The 27,355-nt window shown below is 36.7% G+C and overlaps 1 protein-coding gene across 3 annotated transcripts in view; it reads right to left on the bottom strand.

Moving 5' to 3' along the window:
• Positions 1-27,355, bottom strand: part of COL12A1 (collagen, type XII, alpha 1) — a 120,905-nt gene that overhangs the window by 46,311 nt on the left and 47,239 nt on the right. For 2 of the 3 annotated variants that reach the window (XM_011942947.1, XM_011942946.1), the window contains exons 15-35: positions 24,850-25,116; positions 24,257-24,449; positions 23,010-23,131; positions 20,912-21,061; positions 20,710-20,829; positions 20,446-20,610; positions 19,722-19,868; positions 16,925-17,064; positions 16,246-16,375; positions 14,687-14,829; positions 13,930-14,059; positions 11,853-11,989; positions 10,614-10,743; positions 7,419-7,558; positions 7,045-7,177; positions 6,917-6,937; positions 6,037-6,179; positions 3,322-3,451; positions 2,452-2,591; positions 1,889-2,018; positions 540-682 (exon numbers count right to left, since the gene is read on the bottom strand). In XM_011942947.1, coding sequence (XP_011798337.1) covers positions 540-682; positions 1,889-2,018; positions 2,452-2,591; positions 3,322-3,451; positions 6,037-6,179; positions 6,917-6,937; positions 7,045-7,177; positions 7,419-7,558; positions 10,614-10,743; positions 11,853-11,989; positions 13,930-14,059; positions 14,687-14,829; positions 16,246-16,375; positions 16,925-17,064; positions 19,722-19,868; positions 20,446-20,610; positions 20,710-20,829; positions 20,912-21,061; positions 23,010-23,131; positions 24,257-24,449; positions 24,850-25,116 — 2,954 coding nt within the window. The remainder of the gene's footprint in view (positions 1-539; positions 683-1,888; positions 2,019-2,451; positions 2,592-3,321; positions 3,452-6,036; positions 6,180-6,916; positions 6,938-7,044; positions 7,178-7,418; positions 7,559-10,613; positions 10,744-11,852; positions 11,990-13,929; positions 14,060-14,686; positions 14,830-16,245; positions 16,376-16,924; positions 17,065-19,721; positions 19,869-20,445; positions 20,611-20,709; positions 20,830-20,911; positions 21,062-23,009; positions 23,132-24,256; positions 24,450-24,849; positions 25,117-27,355) is intronic. The other variant, XM_011942948.1, reaches the window with a different exon arrangement.

The raw sequence follows: 27,355 nt of genomic DNA, 5'->3' as shown, positions 1-27,355 counted from the left end.
ACATGGACATGAAAATCAATGTTCTTATCAAATGCATATATTGTTTATCATTTGTTTATCTTCATCAACATTGTTTATTTTTGCAAAGATTTATAAGTTAAATTAGTTTATAAATTTACTTTCCCATAGGTGTTCTGATACTATGCTTATTGAAATTAGGAATTTCTGATTTCTAAATTGTTAGTCTACTTACAAAACTGAATAATGTTATGAATGAAAGATAGATTGGGCAATTTGTGAGAACCAGTGAAGGTAAATTTTAAAATATTTTCATAACAAAGACATACTGACAAGGTCTAACAATTATTTACATTTATTACTGGGTTTTTAACCCATCCAACTAATTCACGTTTTCCCAAAATTGTTTTTATTCTTACTAACCCTATAATTAATACACCTACCTCAAATCATCAAAAACAATAATTTAAGTATTATACACTGGCATGTTTGTGGTTTGTGTTCTCCTAGGTTATCAAACATGATACAAACATGTGACTACATTCATCAGGAAATGCAGTTTCCATGACAAAATTACTTACAGATTCTGAGGGTCTTGTGCCATCCACAGAAGAATACACAACGCGATATTGCAGCACAGGTCCTGGTGCAGGGTCCCAGCGAACATCGAGGCTGTTAGGTGTAGGATTGTATACTTGGACATTTCTTGCCAGTCCTCTCATCACTGAGGAAATGAAGGCCAACATCTATTTCTTAAGTCTGTTTATATATCTCAAGCTTTTGTATCACTTTTCCAGAACCTACATTCTGTAACAGGGCAAAATGCTATCTTCTTTATATTTCTAATTACCTACACACAAAGGCAGATTAAAACTCTCCAAATCCAAATTTAATTAAAGTTAGCAAGCATGGCCTTTGTCTATAAGGAAGCAACATTGTATTCAATTAAAAACAAGTCAATAAAAGTGGTGGAACTGGATTGTCCATAAAGGGTCATGGGATGGAGAAAAGAAATAGGAAAAGTAGTTTCAGTTTTCCAATATAGGTAACAGAGAGAGGAAGAAGAGACATTTTTTAAGAGTCAGCCTTCTACGTAAAATCTGACAACAGCCATTAAGCTCATCTGATTCGGTCAGCTAGTTACAACCTTTCATTACTTCTTTATTTAACAATTGCTACTCAATATCTTTGTGATTAACAGAAAGGTAAAAGGAGAGAAAAATAAGATATACCCAGTTCTCAAGTGCCCCAATAGGAATTTAGAAAAACTTACCAATTAAATTGATGTACTAATTCCAAACTCTAATTTAATCAATAACATCATCTTCCTAGACCACTAATCTTTTACCAAAAGAAGACATCCATGCTTGATTCCTTTTAACCATCAGCAAGTATATTTTTAAAGCCAAAGAAATATTTCTAAATCTGCACAAAAGCCTTTAAGCAATACTACAAAAAACAGTAAAACCGCTATAAACGGCTTTCTAAATGAAAGCATACAGATTTCAAGATCGAAAAAGCACTTCAACAAACAAACCAAAGACATGAAATTAAGTAATGTGCCGAACAGATTTCAACAATTCGCACTATAAAAGCCAATTATAAACAGTCCTTCACAACAATTTATAAAGCATAAAGCAAAGCTCAATGAATTTTTGTCAATGAAAGAGATTAAGCAAAGTAGTACACTGATGATTATATGCACTTTTACAAATCCTAAAATTATCATTTCAAAAGAAGATGCCATTATAAATTTGTTATTTCACAAAACGTTAACATTTGGTGTTAGGAAGGTGAACTATGGCTAATTTTTATGTTTTTAATTCTATGACACCAAACTTTCCTAATTCTCTTTAATGGGCCTTTATGGCCTTTATAATGAAAAGCAACATTTATGATGAAAAATTAATTTTTTGGCCATATTACTTACATGTCCTTCCAGTATCTGATGTGCGTCCCCCATCACCTTCAGTATAAACGGGAACTACCGTCACAGTGTACGAGGTATCTGGCTGGAGATTCCTAAGAATGGCATAATTGGTATTCCCGGGGATTGGAACCTAAATATTTTAATAAAACATACAGCACTGACTTGAAAAATCTGTGGAAGAAATAATAATTCAAATAATACAATAACAACTCAAGACCAAGTCAAGAAGCAGGTTCTGTAATATTAGGAGGTAATAATGTGCCCCCACGTGACCTGTTACAAGAGGTTACATATTTCCCTATACCCCTCCAACCACCCAATACTCCCCGTTCAGAACTTCCCAGAAGAGCTACTTCTTCCCCTGACCAGGGGGAAGAATCCTGGCCCCAATCCCTGTTACCCAGGCTCTGAGGCATCAACTATTTATCCTCTATCAAGTCTTATTAAATGAATATGAAATTCTTCAGCTCTAAAGTAAACTGGTTAACTCCTTCAGTTCCACTTTTAAATCACTCAGCTACCATTTAAACAAATTAGCATTTTTTACTCTAATAAATAATTACCAGTTCCTCTGGACCATCTCCTGCTGGTGCATAGAAGAGCTTGTACTGACGAGGATTTCCCTCTGCATGGTCCCAGCGGACATTCAAGGTGCTGGTAGAAGGGTCATACACTCTTAGGTTCCTTACAGTGTTTAGAGGTTCTGAAACGCACAGAAATCTCATCACAGTATAGTGCTAACAATCAAGCACACATGAAACACAGATTCACTGATAATCTCCCAGGCACCCTAGAACATAGCAGGCACCACACAAACATTTGTTGAAGTAGTGAATAAACGACACATACTGTGTCTGCATCAGTCTGATGCATATGTCTCATCTATCCACATGACATTTTTGTCTTAGAGCACCTTTCTATCCTAGAAAGTAACATCTTTCTCCACAAATAGAGACAAATAATTCCAAGCAAGGATGTTAAAAACTATTAATATGGCCAGGCACAGTGGCTCATGCCTGTAATCCCAGCACTTTGGGAGGCCAAGGCAGGCAGATTACTTGAGGTCAGGAGTTCAAGATCAGCTTGATCGACATGGTGAAACCCCATCTCTACCAAAAATATAAAAAATTAGCCAGGTGTGGTAGTGGGCGCCTGTAATCCCAGCTATTCAGGAGCCTGAGACAGGAGAATCGCTTGAACCCGGGAGGCGGAGGTTGCAGTGAGCCAAGATCATGCCACTGCACTCCAGCCTGGGCAACACAGCGAGACTCCGTCTCAAAAAATAAATAAATAAATAAACTATTAATATTATTTGTAAATGAATTTTTAAATATTAGTAAAACTTTGTGTCACCCCAGTGTTTCCAGATAAAGAGATGATTCCATTCTAATAGTAGCTATTAAAGAAGCTATAGGAACTCAGGTTTCACTTACTGGTCTTGCCTCTTCCCGTCATCCGACCTCCTTCACCATCAGGATACAGAGAGGATACGGTGATAGTGTAAGGAGTGTCTGGCTTCAGTTTCTGCAGGACCACACTGTTCTGCCGTCCTCCTATTGTGGTCTTGAGTAAAAAGGGTCTTGGTAAGTGTTAGCCTTGCTCTCTCCATCTCACTAATCTGTTAGAAAAAGCTCTTTCTACAGAGAAGCTGTTTGAGACCCTTGTCCAGTTCTAGAATTACGAACCACAGCAAAGGTTTAAAATATATCTTATGGTATAATTTTAAATGTAAAATATGCACCTCAAATCATAAAAAGAATTCCAAGCTTTAAACTGGTGACCCCAAAAAGATATTTCAACTTGCTAGCCACCAGCACTGCAAAATTTCATCCAAAACACATTTCACAGAACTCTCCAAAAAAAAAAAAAAGGCATTAATCATAAGTGAGCTACAAAGAGACTTTAAGATACCAAAGAATTGCATAATTTTAGAGGCTCTACACCACTTAATATTATTCTTACCTTTTTAACAGATGTTTTTATTTGCTTTAGAATCACATTAAAATGATTCAGCATACAGTATGAAGCTCTTGGTGTTTCCCCCAAGAACACTGTCACTCTAACAGCCTTAGTTGTGTTAACAACATGATCAGACCTTTTGCCAGGCCACACTCGATCAGGGGTTTCCAGTTGTCTCCATCATACCAGCCCTGTGGTATGAAGCTTTTCAATTTACTCTAATTATGGAGCTTAAAGTTTTTATTCGTTACTTAAGGCCATCTAGCTATCTTGTTGAAAGAAAATTTGTACAATTTATTAACAGCCTACCGAATTCAGATGTTTATGTCATACTAATTAAAATCGCATGAAAATGGCACACTGCCCAAAATGAGTGCACATGTAGATGGCTGGATGTGCTAGAACAAACCAGATGTTTTCAACTTAGCACCCATCCACTCAAGTAGTCCGAATTCCAGAGAAAAAAACCAGTGAATCACGGTCGTCATCCTCAATATGGACAAACTGAACTACCATGGCTAATTTTAACAAATTTCATATTTGAGGTTATAAGAGAAAAGTATCAATAACAGTATAAGCCATTTTGATAAAAACCTGATGCATAACAAATCTGAAAGCCTACTTAGGAGAACTGACCTTATGAGTAAGCAGAGGGGCATCTACCTACCTCTCCCATCCAGTTCCCCAAAATAATTCTAGCATCAGTTATTCATCATTGTCATGATTTCCTGGACTAGCGTTAAAATCCAAGTACCCCCCAAAGACTAACAAAGCTTAAGGGCTTCATACTTTCCAGAGGATAAGTTTATGAGACTCTTTATGATAACAAACAGCTGGAAGACAGTAAAAGAGACTCAGGAGAAGCAGTCGGAACATTAATGTCCCCAAGATGGGAAATGCTAAGAACAAACTTCTCCTGACTTGTAGTTTTACCAAAATCTGGCATGCCATAGAAAAAAAAGAAGTTCTGTTTCTGAAATTAATATATCAGTCCATCTAATTTGTCTTATCTTATTTTCATATAAAAGTCTATTGATTACAGTTGATAGTTTATTAATGATAATCTATTTACCTAAAACAAACAAATAGTCAGTCCAAATGCATCATACTACCTAAGACTGGAGCTATAAAAGCCTCAAAAGACCAACTCAAAGTCACACTAGAGATGGGAAGGTTTCTGATTCAGCTAAGCTTACTAACTGGGTAGTATTAGAGATCTTTAACCACACACCTTAGATTAATGCCAACCTCTATCTTGGCTAATACCTCTAAACTGATAAGACATATGACCCATTTGCTTGAGCTTGGCAAGTCAGATGATTAAAGGTTAATAACACATGTGTCTCTAAGGCTATATATAAAAATATTATAGCCAAAAAAGTCAATAAAACTCTGTGCCTCATCAAAACCAGAGATTTATTTTGAAATGAATCAGAAAACATAATCATACCTATGTAAAAATCATGGGGCTTCCTGACCTAGGATAATACATGCAGTTCTAATTATATAGTTTACAAAAGGCAAAGTTGTGGAAAGCCCAAAACCAGAGAACTAAAGTAAGAGAGGTAAAATGGAAACAGGCTCTATTAAATAAGGAAAGACTAGGAAGAGAAAGAGGATGAAGACTGAGTTTACAGTCCTACCATCTTTCTTGGGGACCTCCATTTGGATAATAGAAAAATGAAAAACAGTGTAAATTAGGTTAACAGCCTCCCATATCTAGAAACACCAGATCTAGAAGATAGCCTATGACATGCAAAAAAAACAGGGGAAAAAATCAGATAAATAGAAAGTAAACATTATAAGTAAGTTTAGCAAACTTTCAGCACTTGATTAAGTTACAGAGAGGAATGGAAGGTCGACATAGATACAAAAACTATCTGGATATCTTCATGGATAATCCAGCACTAATAGTTTTTAAAGGAACTATGGATGCATTGAGGCACATACCTCGTGCTTTGGGACTATGAGGAAGAGCAACTATCATCTCTCATGGGAACATCCACTGAGTCTCCATGATGGCACTCCACGTGGAGTGCCAGCTAAAGAGTCAGATGATTCCATCCAATGCAATAAATCTTAATATCCCTTAAAAAGTAAGTATGACTAACTAAACACTGAGGGGGAAAAAGAGTTTGAAAAGAAATGGGTAGAATTTATGCAAATTATAATTTTTATTTAAAAATTACCGTTTGCTCATTGCCTTCCCCTGTGGAAGGCTGATAAGTGATCCTATATTTCTGCACACGACCACTAGCAGGATCCCACTTAACAGTCAAGCTGTTAGATGTTGCATTGTACACCTGAAGGTTTCGTGGGCCACTTTTGGGAGCTGAAAGAAGATTGTTGAAAAACAAAGTAAGCAGACAGAACAATGCCTCCCCCTAAAATATATACAGCTCCCAAGGCAACCAGAGAATTCTATGCCTCTGAGTTTATAATGAAATTTGACCCCCTAATAAAAATGGTTATTGATTCTTAAATGACTCCTTAGTATGGACTTTCATTTTGTTTCTGTCCCCACAAACGTGACATGTAGAAGTTCCAACTTCCAATATGATGGTATTTAAAGATGGGGCCCTTGGGTGGTAATTAGGGTTAGATTAGGTCATGAGGGTGGGGCTGCCATAAGGGGATTAGTCTGTGTAAGAAGAGACATAAGAGAGCTTGTTCTCTCTCTCTCCACCGTGTGAGAGAGTGAGAAAGTGACAGAGACTGAGAAAGAGCTGGCTAGCTATAAGCTGGGAGGAAAGCCATCACCCAGAAATGAATTCAATAGCACCTTGGTCTTGGACTTCTTCACCTCCAGAATTGTGAGAATATAAATTTCTGTTATTTATGCCATCCAGTCTAGTCTTTTGTGATGGCACCCCAAGGTGATCAATACACTCCAAAACAAGTAGTAGCAAAGCAAAGTTTTTCAAGAAAAGCCTACTTAAAAGAGTTCTCAATGAACATCTTAGGATTTAAAAGCAGATAACCTATTTATAATGTATTTTATGGTACTTTTCATTCATACATTCATTCATTATTTGTTCATTTAAACAATTCAGCAAATTAAATTCTTACCTTGTGTTGTTAAGATAGGCACTAAAAGAAAACAGAATTTAGGGACACATTACTAATATAGCTATAGCCCTATTTTTTAAAAATTAACTTTAAAACATCAATGTCCTATTTGAAAGCTAAACACCTACGTGTGCGCTCACTGCCAATCAGGTCATCACTTTCTGACTCATCAGGATAGATGGCAGTAATGGAAACTTCATAGACGGTGTTGGGATTCAGGTTTTCGAACATCAAAGTATTTTCATCTCCATTTAAGATGGTCTTGGAGAAAGAGGACAAAAACATACCCACACAAAAATAAGTCTCCACTTACATCATACACACTCAATGTCAGTTTGTTTACATTATTTAGCCAGATATTCCTCCTGCTCTGATGCATGTCATGAGCTCAAATGTCAACAAATGCTTATCGACAACAAAAGTAATACTTCTTTAAAGTAAGCTTCCTTACAAATTAAATGGGACATGAAAGACAAAGAGAAATATAAAGAGAGTTAACTACCTCCATCTTATCTGAGCTTCCAAAAGGTGCCCAAGTTATTCTGTAGAGAGACACATCTGAAGCTCCATGATCCCAGGTCCCTCTGAAACCCTCTGGTGTTACTTCAGTAATCCTTAGGTTTGTTGGGGCTGGCACCGGTCCTATCATGAGAAAAGGCAAGCAAAGTTTTTGAATGTGAGCTACAAATGCAATTTCATATAATAAAACTTCCTTGTTTTATATTAATGGACATCTGAAAACTGATTGAATACATTGCTTAGAACCAAATATTTTACCAATTCCTAGAGCTCTAAAAACTGCAAGCATTCTGTGGATATAATAGGTTATTAAGGATATTCTATTTAAATGATGTTTTTTTAAGATACCATTTAGTACCTTTCTCCAACTTTTTAAGAATCAAATCAACACCAGGGACTCTTTCACACAGTAATACACAATACACAAAGCACAAACTCAGCCTACATATCAGAGTTAATGGACCTTCTCCAGTCTATCAATAACCCCAGAGACATACATAGACTCCGGGTTAAGAAGTCCTTCTTAACTAAGAATGTCATAAACTAGGTAGGCTAACATATTATACATTAAAGATTATTCTCAAGGAAATATTCATTTATTGTTCATAATTTGTTGTTCTGATACCCAAAGGAAACAGTTTCATTTTTATTTTTAAAAAACACACATATCACTGCAGTTTAAAAATGAGAATGTCTGCCTAGCTGTAAACAACACTGAAGTATTGCACTCTGACAATTGATTAGAACATACATACATACTGCTACACATACAGTGAATTCCAATCTAGGAGTATTGCCACAGGAAAGGAACTCTGAGCATGTTACGATCCAGGTAACACACACACATAGCTTCTTCCTATAGATCACCAACCTTAAACATGATATGAAGCAGAACATGCTGACCCTGTTCAGAGAACTGAACACCTGGAGACCCAAAAGACTGCTGGAATCCCCTTTCACAGCCCCTCCGTTGACCAGGTCCTCTGGCTATTTTGTAGCACAAGCATTTTTCATGTCTGCCACCATTCCTGAGCTTTCATTGTCACTTATTTCTCTCTTCTTTTGGTAATCAAAGCTAATTACACGAAACCCAGAGCCATTAAAAATTTGTTCTAATAATTACAATGGAAAGGCCCATTCAGATAAAGAGAGTGGTACTATTTCCACCAGCACAACTGCAAAACAAAGTAGCTATTAAGAATGTACTTTAAACGTATCTGAAAATTATTTGGAAATCTTAAGGTTTGAAAATATATATTAAAAATATTAATCTACTGTACTAAATTACCTGTCTCACTAGCCTTTCTTCCTGACTTCCTTTTCTGTTCACTACACCTGTTATGTTATTTTTATGCAAAGCTGTCAGTCTACTGATGCATATGCATCAATTCTCAGCTCCAGCCATGACCCTTACCAGGTAAGAACTTAAGCCAAGAAAACAAATGAAATTGCTAAGAGATCTAAAATGGTAAGAAAATAGCAGAGTCAAAAAGGGAGAAGTAGATATGTCTGGAGTTAAGAAGCAGGTTATGGTCGGGCGCAGTGGCTCAAGCCAGTAATCCCAGCACTTTGGGAGGCTGAGGCGGGCGGATCACAAGGTCAGGAGATCGAGACCATCCTGGCTAACACGGTGAAACCCCATCTCTACTAAAAATATAAAAAATTAGCCGGGCGGGTGCAGTGGCAGGCACCTGTAGTCCCAGCTACTCCAGAGGCTGAGGCAGGAGAATGGCGTGAACCTGGGAGGTGGAGCTCGCAGTGAGCCGAAATCAGGTCACTGCACTTCAGCCTGGGCAACAGAGTAAGACTCTGTCTCAAAAAAAAAAAAAAAAAAAAAAACAAGATGCCCTAATTAGGTATAGGCAGCTGGGCACTAAAAAACATGCTATTGAGCCTTTAGTGAGGAATTTTCTGGAAAGGAGGAAAAGGTTCCAGACTATAGTATCAGTCCCATCAATAGATCACAGGATGTGGCTGGGCAAGTTGCTTAAATTCTCTAGACCTGTGCTGTCCGCTATGGAAACCACTAGCCACATGTAGTTGGCTATTGAGCACTTAAAATGTGGCTAGTCTGAATTGAGATGTGCTCTAAGTGTAAAATACACACTGGATTTTGAAGACCTGTTACAGAAAAAAGGTAAAATGTCTCGTTAATAATTATTGTACTGATAGCTAATGAAATTATAATGGATATATTTGGATCTACTGGGTTAAATAAAACATTATCAAAATTAATTTTGCCCATCTATTTTTGCCTTGTTTAATGTGGACACCAGAAAATTTACAACTACATATACAACTCCCATTATTTTTGTTTGGAACACTGCTGGCTCTAGGCCTTAATGTTTCTTTACTGCTATTTGCATTATGTAATGGGCTGAGCACTGGATTAAGTTATTATGTGCCAAGCACTGGAGATACAAAGTTGAGCAAAATGTCTCTTCCTTCATTAGGAGAGAGCAAAGGGCAAGTAGAATCCATAGCAAAAGACCAACAGGCAATAATGATTGTATTAAATACTATGGAGACACCACAAGAGGGAGAGGAACTGACATCTCCAGGAGCTGCAACAGATGGAGCAGGAAGCAGGGTCCGGGCAGGCTGCCCTGTCTCCCCCAGCACTCCACTCACAATGCAGTCACCCCTTCCTCTGAAATCTGGCAGCACACAATCTCAGTGCCACCTGACCTTCCTTACATGATCTCATGTATTCTCGATTAATTTTTTTCTTATCTCCACAACTAAATCATGAATCAGTGAGGGCAAAGACGCTTATATTTTGTTAACCTTGATAACACTTCACATATAGTAAGATGCTCCAAAAAATTTTATAAATAATGCATCTTTTCCAAAGCAAATGTGCAACATATGTCAAGAAAACTTGCCAACCCCACTACACATATATGCACACACATACACAGTTGCACATCAAGCAGTTGTAGTTCGAAGATAAATTAATGACAGTGGTTGATGGAAAGTATCATAAAAGGAATGGATGCAAAGATAGAAGATGGGACACCTTGTTCCAAAGAAAATAAGTGAAAAACAATCTATGAATCCAAGCATTATTAAATGCCGGCAAAGGTAGCATTAAGAAACAAAATGACCCACTAAATTGAGTTACACGTGCATGTAAAGTGTTATTTCCCATTATCAGTGGAGCAGGAGCACAACTCACGGGTTGTTTCTTGAGCAGTCACTGGAGGAGACTCCCCCTCATCATGTACTGCAGAAACGCTGACTGTGTACAGGGTCTGTGAGAAGAGGTCTTTGAGGGAAGTGCTGGTCTCTGATCTGTCCACCTCTACCTATAACAGTAACAGAGCAGTGGGACTACTTTTACAAAGGGTTTACTTTTGATATCTCTCTGTTGTTTATGTACCTGTCAGCATAAGAATATAAAATCTGTGATCAGAAAAGAGTAGTGTTTTCCAATTTACATGAGAATCCAGAAACTGGACACAGTTTAAATATTTCCAAACTGGAAAAAAAAAATGTATGTACTAGACCATATGGCACATGATTGTCTAGAAAATAATGACTGCCTATGTATTCAAACAACCTAACCATTTTTCCACCTGTTTCCCTTTATATCACTGCATTATTTGTTTCAGCAATTGTCTCTTATGCACAGCATTATTTCATTTGCTATGCACAAGAACCTTGTGAGATCCACTGGCCATTGTACCCCTTGTAAATGAAAATGCAGAATGAAATAAATGTGTGCACCTGTGTAAAGTATCTTTTGTATAATCCACAAATGACCAGAAGAACCAGTAACTGAGTGCTTAGAGAAATGACTCCTATGTTCCAAAAATGCCTCTGAGATTCTGACATTAATACTCCCTCAAGGACACACAAGTTTTGCTGGTTCGTGAAGTCCTTCTAATTTGCTATAACTTTGAATCCAGTCATCATGGAACTCCCAAAAGAACACTCGCAAAAGGACACCCCTCTAACAATATACTCCTCCTTTCTCTGTGTCTCTGTGTATACTCCTCCCTTCTCTAGTGTCCTATCTTCCTGTTATCTGACAAACTCCTCTTCATTGCTGCATCCTCTTGCTACCTCTTATTTTTAGAAACATTATGACATTTTCTAGTAATTCTTAGAATAGGGAGCCATATAAGGAATCTGGATGAGAAGGAAATACCATTTAGATTTGATAACTTTTTATCTACCAAGGGATGATGTTTTTGAGATTAATATCACGCAGCAAAACATTTCTGTTTTGACAAGACAGTCCAATATATTATTGATTTTCAAAAACTGCTTTATTAATATCACAAGTTTTCAACACTGTGCTAACAAAGTGACAAGTATTCAAAACATGCTATCATCCATACTTGATAAAGTTCTTTTTTAAAACCTACTAGGAAAACAAATATTGTCATATCTACTATCATCTTCAACCTACCTCTTTGACATCCTCTTCCGGTGTTTTGTATCGAACAATATATTTACGCACTTTTCCAGGCACAGGTTCCCAAAAGACATTCATAGTGCTGTGAGTCACATCTCTGAGTTTCAGATCCTGAGGTCTGGGTAAAGGCACTAGAGAGGCACAAGATATTAAATCCAGATGTGCTTCTCAACCACAAAGCTCTAAAGCATCCACGCAAGCTTTCAAGAAGTTGTTTGGAGAAAATTTAAAGGTGTTTGGCAAAATAACTGAAACAAATAGCTATGATGATAAAAGTACCATGATTCTATCAGATAGACTGAATTCTTCTTAAGAAGGTTTTTCAAAAATAGAATATATTTAATTTTCTGTTATCACAAAGCTAATTTCTCATTTATATATTACTCTTCTTCCACACTATTTAAACAATCTCTTGCTGCTCAACCCCATAATAAATCATAATTCATCATAAATGTACAGCTCATGTTTATCAGATATTTAACTCAATTAAGACAGAAAACAAAATTAATAGAGTTATGCACCCTTAAGAACGTGACAGAAAAAAAAGTTACAGAGTGAAGAATGAAGATGAGCCAACATTAAGCATCCAATAAGCTTATATGAAAACCTAGACACCTAAATTGTCAGAAGAAAATCCAAATGATAAATGCTTACCAAATCTAACATAACTTTCCATTAAAAAGGGTGGAAGGAGAATAAGGAATGAGGAGATTTTCTCCGGTAATATGAGATGTATTTTGCTCTTTCCAGCTGCCCATTTGACTAGTTGAACTTGTAGAGACTCTTTCTGACTCTCATTCTGACTCTTTACGTCTGTCTTCCTAACTCTCTAGCTCCACTTCCACATTTCTGCGCCTCCATCTCTTCAACATTTTTGTCTTGTGCATCTCTCTCTGCCCTCCCTTCCTCTACTGTTCCAATCCAGCACCATACCCAAGTTTGTGACCATATTTGTTTTTAATCTCACTGTGACTTTGGGTCTCCTCTCTCAGCACTTTCAGAACATGCGTCTATCCCTGGCTGACTCCCCATTCCTTCCATCTGCTACTATCCCATTTTCACAAAACCACCAGCCCCAGACAGGATCTAGCATATAAAGGAGGATCAATAAATATTTGTTTGTTGTCCATTAATTTACAATGACCCATCCTGTAAGGGATCTTTCTTTTCTCTGCCCCATAATGCTTTGTTTCCTTAATCCCTTTTTCCTCCTTGAAGTTCCTTCAAAACTCTTCATTTTCTCAGAAGCGTGGGCCAAAACTCATTAAATTTAAGCCAACTCATCTATCCCCGCATGTCAATCTCCCCAAGCATGAAGCAAAATACCAGCTGGGTAAGGCAAGAAGCCTAAGTGTAATCATTGTCACTCTTCAAGAAAAAAGCACCTAAATGCTTAGTGAAACAAGACAGAAGTACACAAAAGGCTGACCAACACACACAAGAGAAATGCAAACCAGGAAGGAGTCCATATGGTCTATGCTGCTTTGTATTATTTCATAATGGCATTCCCAACATCCAGCCCAGTGACTGGCATATAATAGGGGATCAGTATGTCTTTGCATTAGGTAAATTGATTAATTCACTTAATGGAAACAGACTTATTCATATGTACCATAGAGTTTCTACATCAACAAGAACTTGGAGCACCTTGATATTAAACTCAATGTCTTCCTCCAAAATTACACTCACTCAACATTCCCATTCTCATCAATGCTATATGTCATATTTCATGGATCTAGGACAACATCATTCATAAGATGCATCATTGTCTTACGTTGTACATCCTGACTGGCACCTAGCCAAGAGCAATAATGGTAAGACACCATTGATTGCAAAACACCTTAATTTTAGGCATGTTAAATGTGAAAAAAATACACATCCTAGAGTCAATTTGAGATGCCTCTATAAATCTAGAATTGAGATATTTATTCTCAAATTTGATTGTCAAAAGTAATAACTCTGTAACTTTATATATAAAGTATCAAATTATTGTTAGCATCACATGAAATAAATTCTAATGAACATTAGGTTCACAGCAATAAGAAGGGAAATAAAACTAGCAATAGCTTACAGGTGACTTCTCGAACAGTGACGGGTTCACTAGTGAGGTCATGCAGGACAGCCTGGACTGTGACTGCATACTCCGTGTTGGGAACAAGGTCAGTCAGCTGCATGTCGTTCACTGTTGGCCCCAAACGCATCTGCACATGGATATGCAGAGCAGAAATAAGATGTTCAAGTCAAACTTCTCCATTTATCTTTGGGATAGTCAATTGAAGTCTATTTGTACTAGATTATAATACAGCTTGTATTTTTCATTTATAAGATTACATTTTCTTTTCCACGATGATTTTTTCCTTTTTTTTTTTTTTTTTTTTGAGACAGAGTCTCACTCTGTCACCCAGGCTGGAGTGCAATGGCTCACTCTCAGCTCACTGCAACCTCCACCTCCTCGGTTCAAGCAATTCTCCTGTCTCAGCCTCCTGAATAGCTGGGACTACAGGTGCATGCCACCACACCCGACTAATTTTTGTATTTTTAGTAGAGACGGTGTTTCACCATATTAGTCAGGCTAGTCTCAAACTCCTGACCTCAGGTGATCTGCCCACCTCAGCCTCCCAAAGTGCTGAGATTATAGGCGTCAGTCACTGTGGTCAGTCCACACCAATGTTTTCTAAAATGTGTTGCAGACCACAAACTTACTTTTCTATTTTTCCATTTTGTATGTAAAGTTATAAATGAGTTCATAAGTAACTGCAGTATAATAGGCACTATAAAGCTATAAAGTCTTGGGAAGACCCAATGTTAAAGAAACAAACATCTTTCACCTCTTTGGGTGTTGTTGGCTCTGTGTCCTTAACAGGTTTGTATGACAAGATGTAGCCAGTAGCTCCTCCCACAGGCTGCCACTGCACATGCATGGCGGTAGGGCCAACGTCATAAATATTCAGGCTGACTACAGGCACTGGCACTTCCAAAACAGAAAAGCAGACCATCAGTCTAGTTCCTTTCATTCCACTCATTTTTAACCATTGTTTCCTACACACTTATTGATATTTGTATACACTGGACAGTGGGTTACTGTGACAAATCAACAAGAGTTAATATAATCCTTCCCATTGCCCAAAAAAAATCGAACTTGCACTGCTCATTGCACTTCATATTCAAGACTACACGTTACCACTAGAGGAAAAATGTTAAAGTTCAGGTTTCAAAAAACATTCCAGTGAGTCTATACAATGGATACCAACTTCCCGATACATTACTCTCCTTTTCTGGAGCATCACGAAGTTGACTATTTCTATTCTTCAATCACAGAACTTTATATATATGTAATCAACACTATTTTTTATATTTCTTCAAAAAATAAGTTTCAAATAAGAACACTATACATTAATAACTGGAACACCAGGGATTTATAGGCTTCTTGAAGATAAACCCATGAAGCAGAGAAAAAAGTTTGCAGTCTCCCTATAACACCCATATTGCTTCCAATTATTTTCATTCAAAGATTGAGTTCAAAGTTTTAAGAAATTATCATATTAATCTTGCCAGTTATACATTATTTCTCACCTCCTATAGTCCAATATAAAGGGATATAAGAGAAGAGATAAGGATCTAAAACTTGAGCAGTACATAAAGCCACTTCTTGCTCTAGAGAGTGATGCTTACTCCTTCTTCTTAAAAATGGCTTTCCTTCTTCCCGCTAGAGCCCAACCAAGAAGCAAGAAGAAGGAAAGAATATTTTCATACGCCTCTCGAAGCATTACCAGGAATAGGAGCAAGGAACATCTACCCCAAAAGTGCTACTCAAAGCCAAAGCCCTTAGAGTTTCTCTAGCAAAGACCAGATGCCAGAAAGAAAAGAGATCTCACTGGCAGCAGGGAGCTCTGGCCATTAGCAAAAGTGAAATCGGTATCGCTGTACAGCTCTTCTTCCTGATCTTAGGCCCACTCCCCACGTGGTATCCTTCCTTATATCTTACTCCTGATGTGCTTTATTCCTCAATAAAATGCCATCACATAACAACTGAGTAAAATGTAAAATTATCCCCCTGAAAGGTATATTTGCATTTTAGGAGATTTTCTTGAAAGCAAAAGTCTAAAGACTCTAAGAAGTGAATAACTCCATTAAAGGTTGTTTTCCCTCTAGATTATTATGTCAGTGACCCCCTATTCCACAGTGGGGCTCCACAATGGCAGGACCAGCCAGTAGGAGTAGAAAACCACTGAGCATTTTCTGGGCACCTGCACAAAGATGGCACTCAGTAAATATTCATAGAATGAATGTTGAATAAAGAAATTATTTGGAAGGTAGGCAAAAATGGGCCATCATGCTTTATCTTGGGAAAGAAAGCAATGAGAAACAATTTTCTAATCTGACTTACAGGTTTTTTCTGTCCCCTTCAGAGGCTCACTATATTCATCTTCTACCACAGAATACACATTGACAACATACTCAGTTTCAGGCTTCAGATCTTTCAGCACTGTGCTAGTTTCCATTCGACTCACATAAAACTAGGGGGGAAAATTAAACAGAGCAACAACGTATGTATAATCAGTTCCCTTTTTCCTACAATACTTACAAAGTAGTTAACTGCAATGAGCTTAGAAACTATATTTTAATTAGGCCATTGTCTTTTGTATTTGGAAACTATCAGATTACAATGAGATCTTGGACAATTCATATAATTTTTCTCCCAGCTGTTCTTTATTTGTAAAATGAATGGGTAAAAATAGATCGTCTTTAATGTTCCTTGCCAACTCTCTGATTCTACTACAAATTCATAAATAAATCAAGCATCTTCTAATTAAATTTTAATGAAAAAAACATAGTGATATTCTACAGTTCTTAAAAACCATAAGAATTTAAGCAAAGCTCTTTCTCTTTAATTAAAGCCAGATGGAAGTGCCTGTCTAGCAAAGTCAAGAATACAAAGCACTATTCTTGACTCATTTCTGGCCCCTCTTCATCCCTCTTGCCCCTCTCCTAACATTATTCTCAGAGCCCTAATGAGGAGGATCCAATCTCAAGATAAGGAAGAAGCTGTAGGTGTTCCTACTCACTTCTTGACGTTTCCCTCCAGAAACTGGATAATATTCCACCTTGTATCGATCCACACTGTCAGAAGGTGGTGTCCAGCTCACTCTAAAAGAACGATGGGTTCGCTCAGAAATAACTAAGTTAGAAGGTGCTTCCAAATCACCTACACATGGAAATAAAGGGTATACACTTTTCTCATTATTGTAGAAAGGTGACAACATTTGAAATTACATTGAAACAATATTACGTTCCATATTCTAAGCTTTCACACACTTCTTTTCACATACTAAGTAGCTACAATAAATCCGTATTAGAGGCTCATCACCTGTAAGACCTCTATGAATACGTAACTGAAAGGTTTTTTAGCCTTAGAAGATTAAAATATGAGCTCGTTGTCTTTCCTTAAAACCTGATCCTCCTCTTTCTTACAAACTTTACCAATTTACAGGTCACTGAGACTGAAGACCCGATATGGTTTGGCTGTGTCCCCACTTGAATCTCATCTTGAATTGTAGCTCCCATAAGTCCCAAGTGTTGTGGGAGGGACCCAGTGGGAGATAATTGGATCATGGGGGTGGTTTCCCCATACTGCTCTAGTGGTAGTGAATGTCTCACGAGATCGAATGCTTTTATAAGGGATTTCCTCTTTCCTTTGGCTCTCATTCTCTCTCTTGCCTGCCACCATGTAAGACCTCCCATGTTCTTCTTCCATGACTGTGAGGCCTCCCCAGCCACATGGAACTGTGAGTCAATCAAACCTCTTTCCTTTATAAATTACCCAGTCTTGGGTACGTCTTTATCAGCAGCATGAGAACAGACTAATACAAGACCTCTGAATCACCTTTTGATAGTTTCTCCTCTCTCTATCCTTGTATATATAATCAGTAAATAAGAATTTAGGTCCTGACAATTTAGCTTCTCCATTGTCCCTATCACTATTGGCACCACACAACTTCCCTGCCCTCATTATCATTTTGTTTCTATATACTCATGTCTTCTCTCCTTAACTAAAGGTTATGCTCTGTGAGGACAGAATTGATTTTTCATTCATTCTATTCTCTAACAGGATCTAGTTGTATAATAAAGGAAACTGACAACTGTATCACTAGAGAGAATGCAAACAAACGCGTGTCTTTCAATCTGGGAATATCCTACCACCTGTGATTGTACTCCCTGTGGGTGGACATAGGTGAAATGACTAATACATAACAGTATCTTGAATAAATGCTGATGAAAATAGAAATATTAAGCTCAATATGTCTAACAGGAAAATGGCCCAAATAAAAGTTAAAAGAGAAAGGGATTAATTCAATAACTGCATAAGCATGGCAAATCATTCTCATATAAACTCTTTCTACTTTTTGCGCAAGCCAAAATTGGGGAAAGCCTTTCCATTCTTAGTATCTTAACTTTTATTGTACTTGGGTAAGAGTCAAACCTACAAAATTATCAAGCAATTTTACTGTCTGGGAAACTAGAATGAATGCAACTATTACATAGTTCATTTAAAAAAAAAAAAAAGCAAAACAGATAAAGGATGTTTTCATCCCCGCTCAAAGTTCTGTCCAATGGAATAAAACTACAACTCTCTCAGCCAGTCAAGAGCCAGAAGCCTACAAATTCTGGCTGCCAGGCTGGTCCATTTCTCCAGGGAAAAGGTTAATCTGTTGTTCAAAATTCAAAAAAGAAAATCCGCAAAAGTTAGGAGAAAGAAATCCAAGAGGGAACATTCAAATAAACATACCCCAAGCACCCAGAGCAAGTGAACCATTTCTATCACGTTATTTCTTAAACTTATTCCAACTTTTCCAAAACCAAATTAAATTAATGAAGGACAATTTTGCCATAATCTACATGTACTTAAATAAAATTTTTCTTACATAAGAGCCATAATTTTTATCAGTAATTTTCAAAAAACCTTTAAATTTGGTTATTACCACGTTTTGTCCCATGATTTACACAGAGAGTAATCATTATGCATCATCCTTTGTCAGTATAAATCCAGCTCTATAATTTTATCTCAATATCCTAATTCCTTGGCTATATCTACTTTTTTAAATACCCCTAAAAACATCTTTAAACATTTGACCCAGACTAAGTAATTTTTCTCCAGATCTCAGTTTCTTCACTGGTAAAAAGAGGTTACATAATTTCTAAATGTCTAAACTGTAAAATTGTAGCTTCTCTTTATATTTGGGGATTATAAGTGTAAAGTTTCAAATCTGATCATCTATAATTGAAGCAAAGCAAATCAGATATAAAGACTGCTCTTTTATTTCTGCTCACATAAGGAAATCAAAAAAAATTACCAAAACTGAGGAAAACAAGAGTCTGGGAACAACCATTTAATAGCAACGTAGCAACTAAATGGAGTGAAGATGCTTTACAAGACAACAGGTATATACCAGAAAAGAAAGCATCTCTCTTTCCGTCTCTTCCTACCCCCTTCTAATTTATACATATATGTTGTGTGGGGGAGGGTACAGGTATTCAGGATATAAACTAAGTGTATCCTCAAATAAACTAGAAGTCATTGAGGTGCCATCATGAGAAACAAATCAGGAAAAAAATCTGGGACTAAGGCAGTGATTCTCAACTGGGAACAGTTTTTTTCTGCAGCAGACATTTGGCAACAACTGAAGATCTTTATAGTTGCCACAATTTAGGGGATGCTACTGACATCCAACCGACAAGAGGCCCTTCACACTGCTAAACATTTTATAATGCACAAAATAGTTCCCTCTCCTTCACCCAAAAGAATAATTATCTGGCCCAAAATATCAGTAGTGCTGAGGGCGAGAAACTCTGGGCTAAACTTACCTGGACCTTTGACACTGTTACACAAATTAATGGTGAGATCATCCACTATCCTGGAGAGTGACTCAAAATCTGCCACATTGTATGCATGGGTATCATCAGGATCAGTTGCAATCATCTTTAATTCGACTTCATCAGCATTTTTAATACCTTCAAAAATGGATATATACAAATTAAAAACACTTCTCAGAAAAAAATTAACGGAACAAAGCAAATGATTTATGGCTTTCTTAATTCATGGCTTCTTTCGGTCAACTATGAAGGTTTAATAATTAGTTAACTAAAACATACATATTATTTTTCTCAGTAATAAAACAGAAACAAAGGATAATACAAACTGAAAGCTCTTTTAAATTGGCTTCTTCCAGATGCATCTAACACCAATTTCCCACCAAAAAGTGTCTCTTCAGTGTTTTTTGTGGAATGTAAAATAATGGATATCAAAAATAAACATGGTTCTGTGGAAAACCAAGTAGGAGTTTTTCTGAATCCTATTAATAGCGCATTTTTCTTCCTGATCTATTAATTTTCTTTTAAGAAACCATGTGGTTTTGGCCCAATATAAGGAGAAAAAAAATGAATTAACTTCCTGGAACATTATTTTGATAAATAATGTGATAGAAAAAAATGTTTTTCTTTTCATGCTTCAGATAAAACTTTTAACTACGAAAAATAGCCTCAGCACATTTGTAACCCCAGGGGCATCACTGTCCTTTCCAGTGCATACCAATAGCAAACAGCTCCACTCCCTCATCCTTGAGTTTCTTTGAAGGTGCCTCAACATCATCTTGTGATTTTCCATCAGTAATGAGCACACCAATTTTTCGAGCTCGAGGTCTCATGCCAGCTTGGGTCCTGAAGCTCTGTTGGCGAATGAAATTCAAAGCCATGCCTAGTGGGAATTTTAAAAGAGAATCAGTCACATCACCATTCAGCCACAAACCTTGACCAGAAGCGTGAGCTGAAAGAGTGTCAGACAGGCCTGACTCACCTGTGAGAGTATTGCCTCCTTTGTATGGTAAGTTTGCCACAGCTTGCAACAAGCTCTTCTTGTCTCTGTGAGCATTTAACTGCCACTCTGTTCTGGGATCCCCACTATACTGAGCAAGAGCTAAAATGACACCACTGGCATTAGTGCATGTGAAAGAGCAAGATAAAAATGTCTAAATGGCTCCAATGTTGTCAGAACCTACCAATTTGTACTCTTTTGGGGCCAATGTCAAAGACTTCCACAATACGAGAAATGAAGCTCCTCACGGTTCTAAAATTTGCCCGGCCGATGCTCCATGATCCATCCACCAGCAACACAATGTCTGCCTCAGCTCTGGTGAGACACTCCATCCCTGACATGGCAATCATGAGACAAGACAGTAAGAAGCAAATTGTTGGCGAGGGTACTTCCTTGTCACACCTCTGCCACTCTCTGGATCCTCAGTGTTGCCTGTCTCAGTACTATAGTCTAGCTCAGTGATGTGGAGTACGAGAGTCTGAAAATATGTCCATCTGATTTATTAACCTCAATTAACGGTCTTAAGAATCAGCAGTTCCTCCAAAGATTATTTCAGTGGCCAATCTTTCCTTTTTCTTTGACTGGATTTCCTGCCCTCTTTCATAGAAACTGGAGACTTGAATTAAGCCATTGTTGAAAATTTGATGGGCTCACAAACTCAAAGGCTGAAATAAATAAATGGGAATGCATAGCTGTCTAACTAGTATTATGAAGTACTAATAACTTTAATAAAATTTTAATGTGGTCAAACCATTAGATGTTGCATTCTTCTGCAATATTTAATGGTCATAGCAGACAAGAATGAGATGGACTGATAAAACGTGCAAACTAAAAAAAGGTTTTTGTGAGCCAAAAATTAGTTTTCCAAATAGGTAAGCTGTTAGGTAACTACCACATGTATATGAAGGATTAGACACATAACTTTTAAAATTATACCTTTTTGAAGTAGAGATACATTTTTTAAACCCTGATATATTATTATTCAGCTATTAATCATTTAAATTTATGATCTACTATGAATAAAAATCAGGTAAATATAGATGGTGAAGTTTGCACATTTAAAGAATCAAGAAAGAAGGAAGACAATTTAGAAAAGTATGCAAACAAATATACAAATTGAGAGCTATAGAGACAAGCACAAACACTGATACAAAGAAAAAGCTTGGGAAAGAGAAAATAATCCCAACATCCTCAGTGTACAAGCTACAAAATAAAAATATAAGTCAGTTAATATCATCATAAGAGAAACAATAAAACATTAATGCAAAATAGCAAGAATTGACACTTGATTTTATCCACCTCCATTTTTTTAATGTTCTTCTTTCTAAAAGCTTATATTACCACTATAAATTTTCCAATTTATTACAAGGTTAACATTTGGTCTTTACATTACAAAAGAAATCATTGGAAAAAAATTAAATAATGCTCATCACACTATAAAATACAAATGTGTCACTCATATATTATATACTATATCAGGATTAAGGATTCCCAAATACTATCCCAAGGAAATAAGCCCTTACAAGCCTGCTCCTGCTCTGCCCAGATCTACTCTTTTTTAGCAATAATGAAAAATATCAGAAGTAAACTCTGTCCAACACCTCCCTCTCTAAGAATGTTAAAAACTAGCTTTATGTTCATAAAGACTGTAATTGTGGCAGGGACAGAAAATCTAAGGGGCTTATGTTACCATTTTGCTTCCCAAGTCATAGTTGCCCACCTATTTATGTAACCTAACACTGCTTACCCAGCCCAAATAAATCATTTCTGCAATGACTTTTACAAAAGAAAACTGCCTCTTAGTCACTAAAAATAGAAAAAGATACAGTATCTACATTTAGTAAAAACTTGTCTTTAAATAATAGAGCTTAATTATGCAATAATGCATAATTTTAAATTTGATATTTAAATGCATTAATAAATTTAATGTGTAATTTTAAATTATGCATTATTACATAATATAAAATTACTACATTAATAATTACATTACTGATATAATTAATACATTAATAATTACATATATTACTCTTAAAAATAGATTTATATAATAATTTAAGCATGAAATAATGCAATGCTGATAAAAGAAGTATAAAAAAATACTGTCAAAAAGTATGCTTGACTGCATGTTTGAAGAAGTTTTTTTGCTAAGTATGTAAAGTATTGAAATAAATTTTAGTGTAAAATTTGCATTGCTATTTTCCATTGTATGATACCCTAACACTCCACATTTGAAATAGTTTCCTAATGTTGCTTTCCTAGAGGAATGTAACTCAATTTCTTACCAGAAGACAAAATTGGCATTACAGTTGTGTCGGAAAGGGTTGTCATTTCTTGTCCAACAAGTGGTGAGCTTTCTCCTCCGTCAAACATTCCAAAAACATTTACTTTATAGGTGGTACCAGCCCTAAAATGTTAAAGTATATAGCCTGTGAGAACCATAGGCTCAAGTGGTAGCACTTTTGTTTTGCTTTGTTAAAGACATTCATCTTGATTTATAAGCTTTCACTATGAAGAGTTTATAGTGTACAACATTATAAGAGAAGAAAAATAATTTCCGCCACTTTCTCACTTAGCTTATCCTGTGAGGGAGGTGTCAAGAGAAACTAGACAGCAAGCATTCCAGAGAACACTAGGAATTCACAGCACTGGTTTCTGTCTTGCCTTTCTAGCAGATGCAGAGTCTCTACCCTGCCTTTCAGCATGTCAGGGAAGGGTCAGACTCTTCATTCTTACTGTTTCTAAGCAATGGGCTTTAAGAAAATAATTGAAGTGCTGTACCTTGCAAGGTAACATAAGACAACGCCTCACACAATGCCTGACACATAGGAAGCTCAATACATTTTATCCTCCCTACTCCAGTAAAAGTAAATCACGAGCATTTTATATAGATTTCAATAGTCTTGAATGAATGATTGAAAAACAAACTTTCCAAAAGACTACACACAGTAGTTCATCCTTTTTACTGTAATGAATGTAGGGTACTGTTCAAACTGAAACTTCCTTGTTTTTCACTGCACAGCCTGGAGCTGGACCTTTCACGAGCCCAGCCTTGCCCTCTCCTGCCAGCTGGCGCCCACGAGGTCCTGCCTTCTTTCTCCTGTATGGCATACTGGAGGGGGATTCACACTCAAAATTTCAGCATGAGTCCCTCAAACCTTGCCAAAAGGTACAGCAACCCCCATACTTCCACATGGTGACAATTTCGGTGACATTGTGTGATAAGAATGTTAATTTTTTAAAAGCAGGGTGTTATTGAAAACACCAATTCTGACCACTTAATAACAAACAAAAATTATTAAACATTACAAAAAAATCCTGCTCAGGCCTAAATTCTGTTGCTGACCCCTGGATCCTAACTTCAACTCCAGCAGCACCAAGCGTAAGAAAACAGCTTTAGCTGATTTTAAATACTTTGCTGGCAAACAGACATATAAGTGATATTTGTGTAAAGCCTACTAATTTACATAAGCTATTCAACCTTTTAAACAAATTAATTTCAACCTTTGAGACAAACGTAGTTAATTCCTACCTAAGTTCCTCCAAAACAACTGTGTTGTCATAGGGTCCAACCACTAACTCCCCCAGTCTTCGATCATCCCCCGTAGGGTGGAATGTGACCTTATAACCCTTCACTTCCCCAGGGGCAGGCTCCCAAGTCACTCGGAAGCTTGACATGGTTGGGTCAGATGTTTTGAGGTTTCTGGGAGACTTAAATCGAGAAGCTGTAAAGACAAAAATATTTTTAAAATAATATCTATAAGACTAGGCTTTGGGGTTTCTTTTTTATTAGCCCCACAAAAATGCATATCCATAAAAAGGGTTTAAGTCTGGTAGCACAAAATAGCACATTCCATAGAAGTCCTGATAACAGAATGCTAGCTAAGTAGAAGTGTAAATAATTCTCACAATTCAGATTAGATTTGCATGAGAACATTAATATGTAGAATCATTTTACCAGGAACTAGATTGGTAAAAATAATATGTTAATTAGACATTGTCTAATAATTATAATTTAACTTATTACACAATCAGTTTTAAACATTTACAAATGAAGTGGACACACCAGTCATCTTTTAAAACATTACCTTCTCTCCCCCTCAAAACAAAACTATTATTTCGTACCTGTTGTTCCTGATCCTTGCCTAAGCTTTCCTTCTCCCGTCTTGTAAATCGGAAGAACTGTGATGTCATATGTGGTCTGTGGCTGAAGTCGCTTTAACACTGTTGAAGTGACTGTGGGAGGCACCTTAGCAACCATTTGCCTCCCTCCCCCATGGGGGCGATAGACAACACGGTAGTTGATGACTTTCCCTGGAGCTGGTTTCCACGTAACTCTCATTGTGCTTTCTGTTTCTTCATCTACTTTCAGGGTTTTGGAATCTTGAGATACTGTGAGATAAAAGGAAGATTAAACTGTATACCATGTTGAAAAAAAATGTATGTTCACCTCTTCATTTATGTGAAAAGAAACTCTCTGTGGCTTCTTAAATATGTACACTGTTCCATTGCTTAGCACTGTAATGTCTCATAAATTCATGATGGCGTGTGAGCCTAATCTCATTGAGAGCTCAGCAAGATGTTTTCATTTTATCTAGCTAAGACTAAAAAATGGAAGTTCATATTGCAGAGATTTCCTATTTGCCTTCTAGGGACTTTAGTAAAGAAAACATCCATTTCCGGAGATAAGGTTTTAGAATTTTTATTATATTTCCATCTGTAAAGAATTTATCCAGCAAAATGCTGTGCAGAATACTAAAAATTATGAATTCAGGGTTGGACATTTTACTTGGACTTTTTCAGAAAAAGTTGCAATCCATAAATGACTAGCCAGAGTGACCGTAGTTAACACCATTCTTACGATTGCCATGCACATCTCAGACTATGAGCACAAAAGAATAGGAAACTAACACTTCAAAATATCTCAGGGGCTCTAAAGATAAACTGGTATATGCTGAGTATTTCAGAAAGCACTATCTGTAAATAGTGTTTGCCTAATATGTAATAATATGTAATTATTTATTAAATTCTCTTTTACTAATGTTTCACAATTATTAATAACTCTATATGAAACAAGTAACCAACATCCACAAATAACCTACAACATCCTATTTTTATACATAATTAGAGTTCATAAGCAGGACCATTTTATTCAGTTCAATAAACAATGTTCAAAAGAACATAAACATGTTCTACAGAAAAAGATTAAGCTAAACAAAATTCAAAATCAGCAAAGAATCTTCCTGATTGTAAGAAAAAATTTCACGTTCAAGTGGTCAAGAGCCATTTGAAACAACTAAGAAGCCTGAAAAAAAAAAAAAAAAAACTAAGAAAAATAAAACACAATAATTTTCAGACACAATATCAGTTGGCACAGGACACTCATCCCTCAGAGAGATAAGGAACAAAGGATAAGAGGTTCTGTGATTGCCCAGCTATTGCCTGGAATTTCCAGTCCCCAGTAAAAGAAAGGGGAATCCAGATGGAGCCTGGTGGCCTCCCTTAATTGTCAAGATGTTGTTGCAAGTATGGAGAGCCCAAAGCAACCAGAACTTGAAGAATAGAGTACTGTGAATGAGAGAGTGCCACAGAGAAAATACTTGAGTCTTCAACCTAGGATAATTAGTGCATATGCGTGAGAAAACCACCCACAACTAGGGAAAAAACCACCCCAAAGGAGCCCAGGGAACAATTTCTTGAGCTCACACAGGGTTAGAAATGTTTCCCCTACCCAGAAGAGAAAACTTCACAACTCTAGGGACAACATGTAGGTATTTAATAGGTGATTGTCTCAATAATGGGGCAAAATTAGTCCTAAACTAAAACAGTTTAAAAGCAAGTGTCAGATCAAACTATTTCCAAGTAACTTAACTATATTCCAGAATAAAACTTAAGAATATTTATAAGAACATAAAAATATCTAGCACCCAAGCAAATAAAATTCACAAAATCTGACATCTAATAAAAGTTACAAAGCACGCCAAAAAGGAAAAACTTATGACCTGTATCATGGATTGAAGGTCTCCCACCACTAAATTCACATGTTGAAGTCTTAACCTTCAATGTGATGACATTTAAACATGAGGCCTTGGTGGAGGTAATCTGGGTTTAATAAGGCCATCAGAGTGAGGCCTTAATCTGATCGGCTTGGTGACTTTAAAAGAAAAAAAATGAGATACTGAAGAGTTCTGTCTCCTCTCTTTCCACATTCACAGCCTGAGAAAAGGCCATATGAGGACATAAAGAAAGGTAACCACCCACCAGGAAGAGAGCCCTCACCAGAAATCAAACCCTGCCAGACCTTAATCTTGAACTTTCCAGCCTCCAAAACTCTGAGAAAATAACTTTCTGTTGTTAAAGTCACTCAGTCAATAGTAATACCTTTTGTTATCGCAGTCCAAACTAAGACAACACATAATAAGAAGAAAAATCAATCAATAGAAGCAGAACTAGAAATGACATATATTACAGAATTTAAAAGGACGTTAAAACAGTTATTATAACTATATTTCATATATAATAATGGTAGAAGAAAGATTAAGCATTTTAACTAGAGATATAGAACATATAAAAAAGACTCAAACATTTCTAGAGATAAAAATAATATCTAAAATGAAAAACACACAAGATA

The sequence above is a fragment of the Colobus angolensis genome, unplaced genomic scaffold (genome assembly GCF_000951035.1).
Source record: "Colobus angolensis palliatus isolate OR3802 unplaced genomic scaffold, Cang.pa_1.0 Scaffold213, whole genome shotgun sequence".
NCBI classification, from domain to species: domain Eukaryota; kingdom Metazoa; phylum Chordata; class Mammalia; order Primates; family Cercopithecidae; genus Colobus; species Colobus angolensis.
Note: the sequence above shows the minus strand (reverse complement) of the source record. Positions and strands in the feature narration are given on the sequence as shown.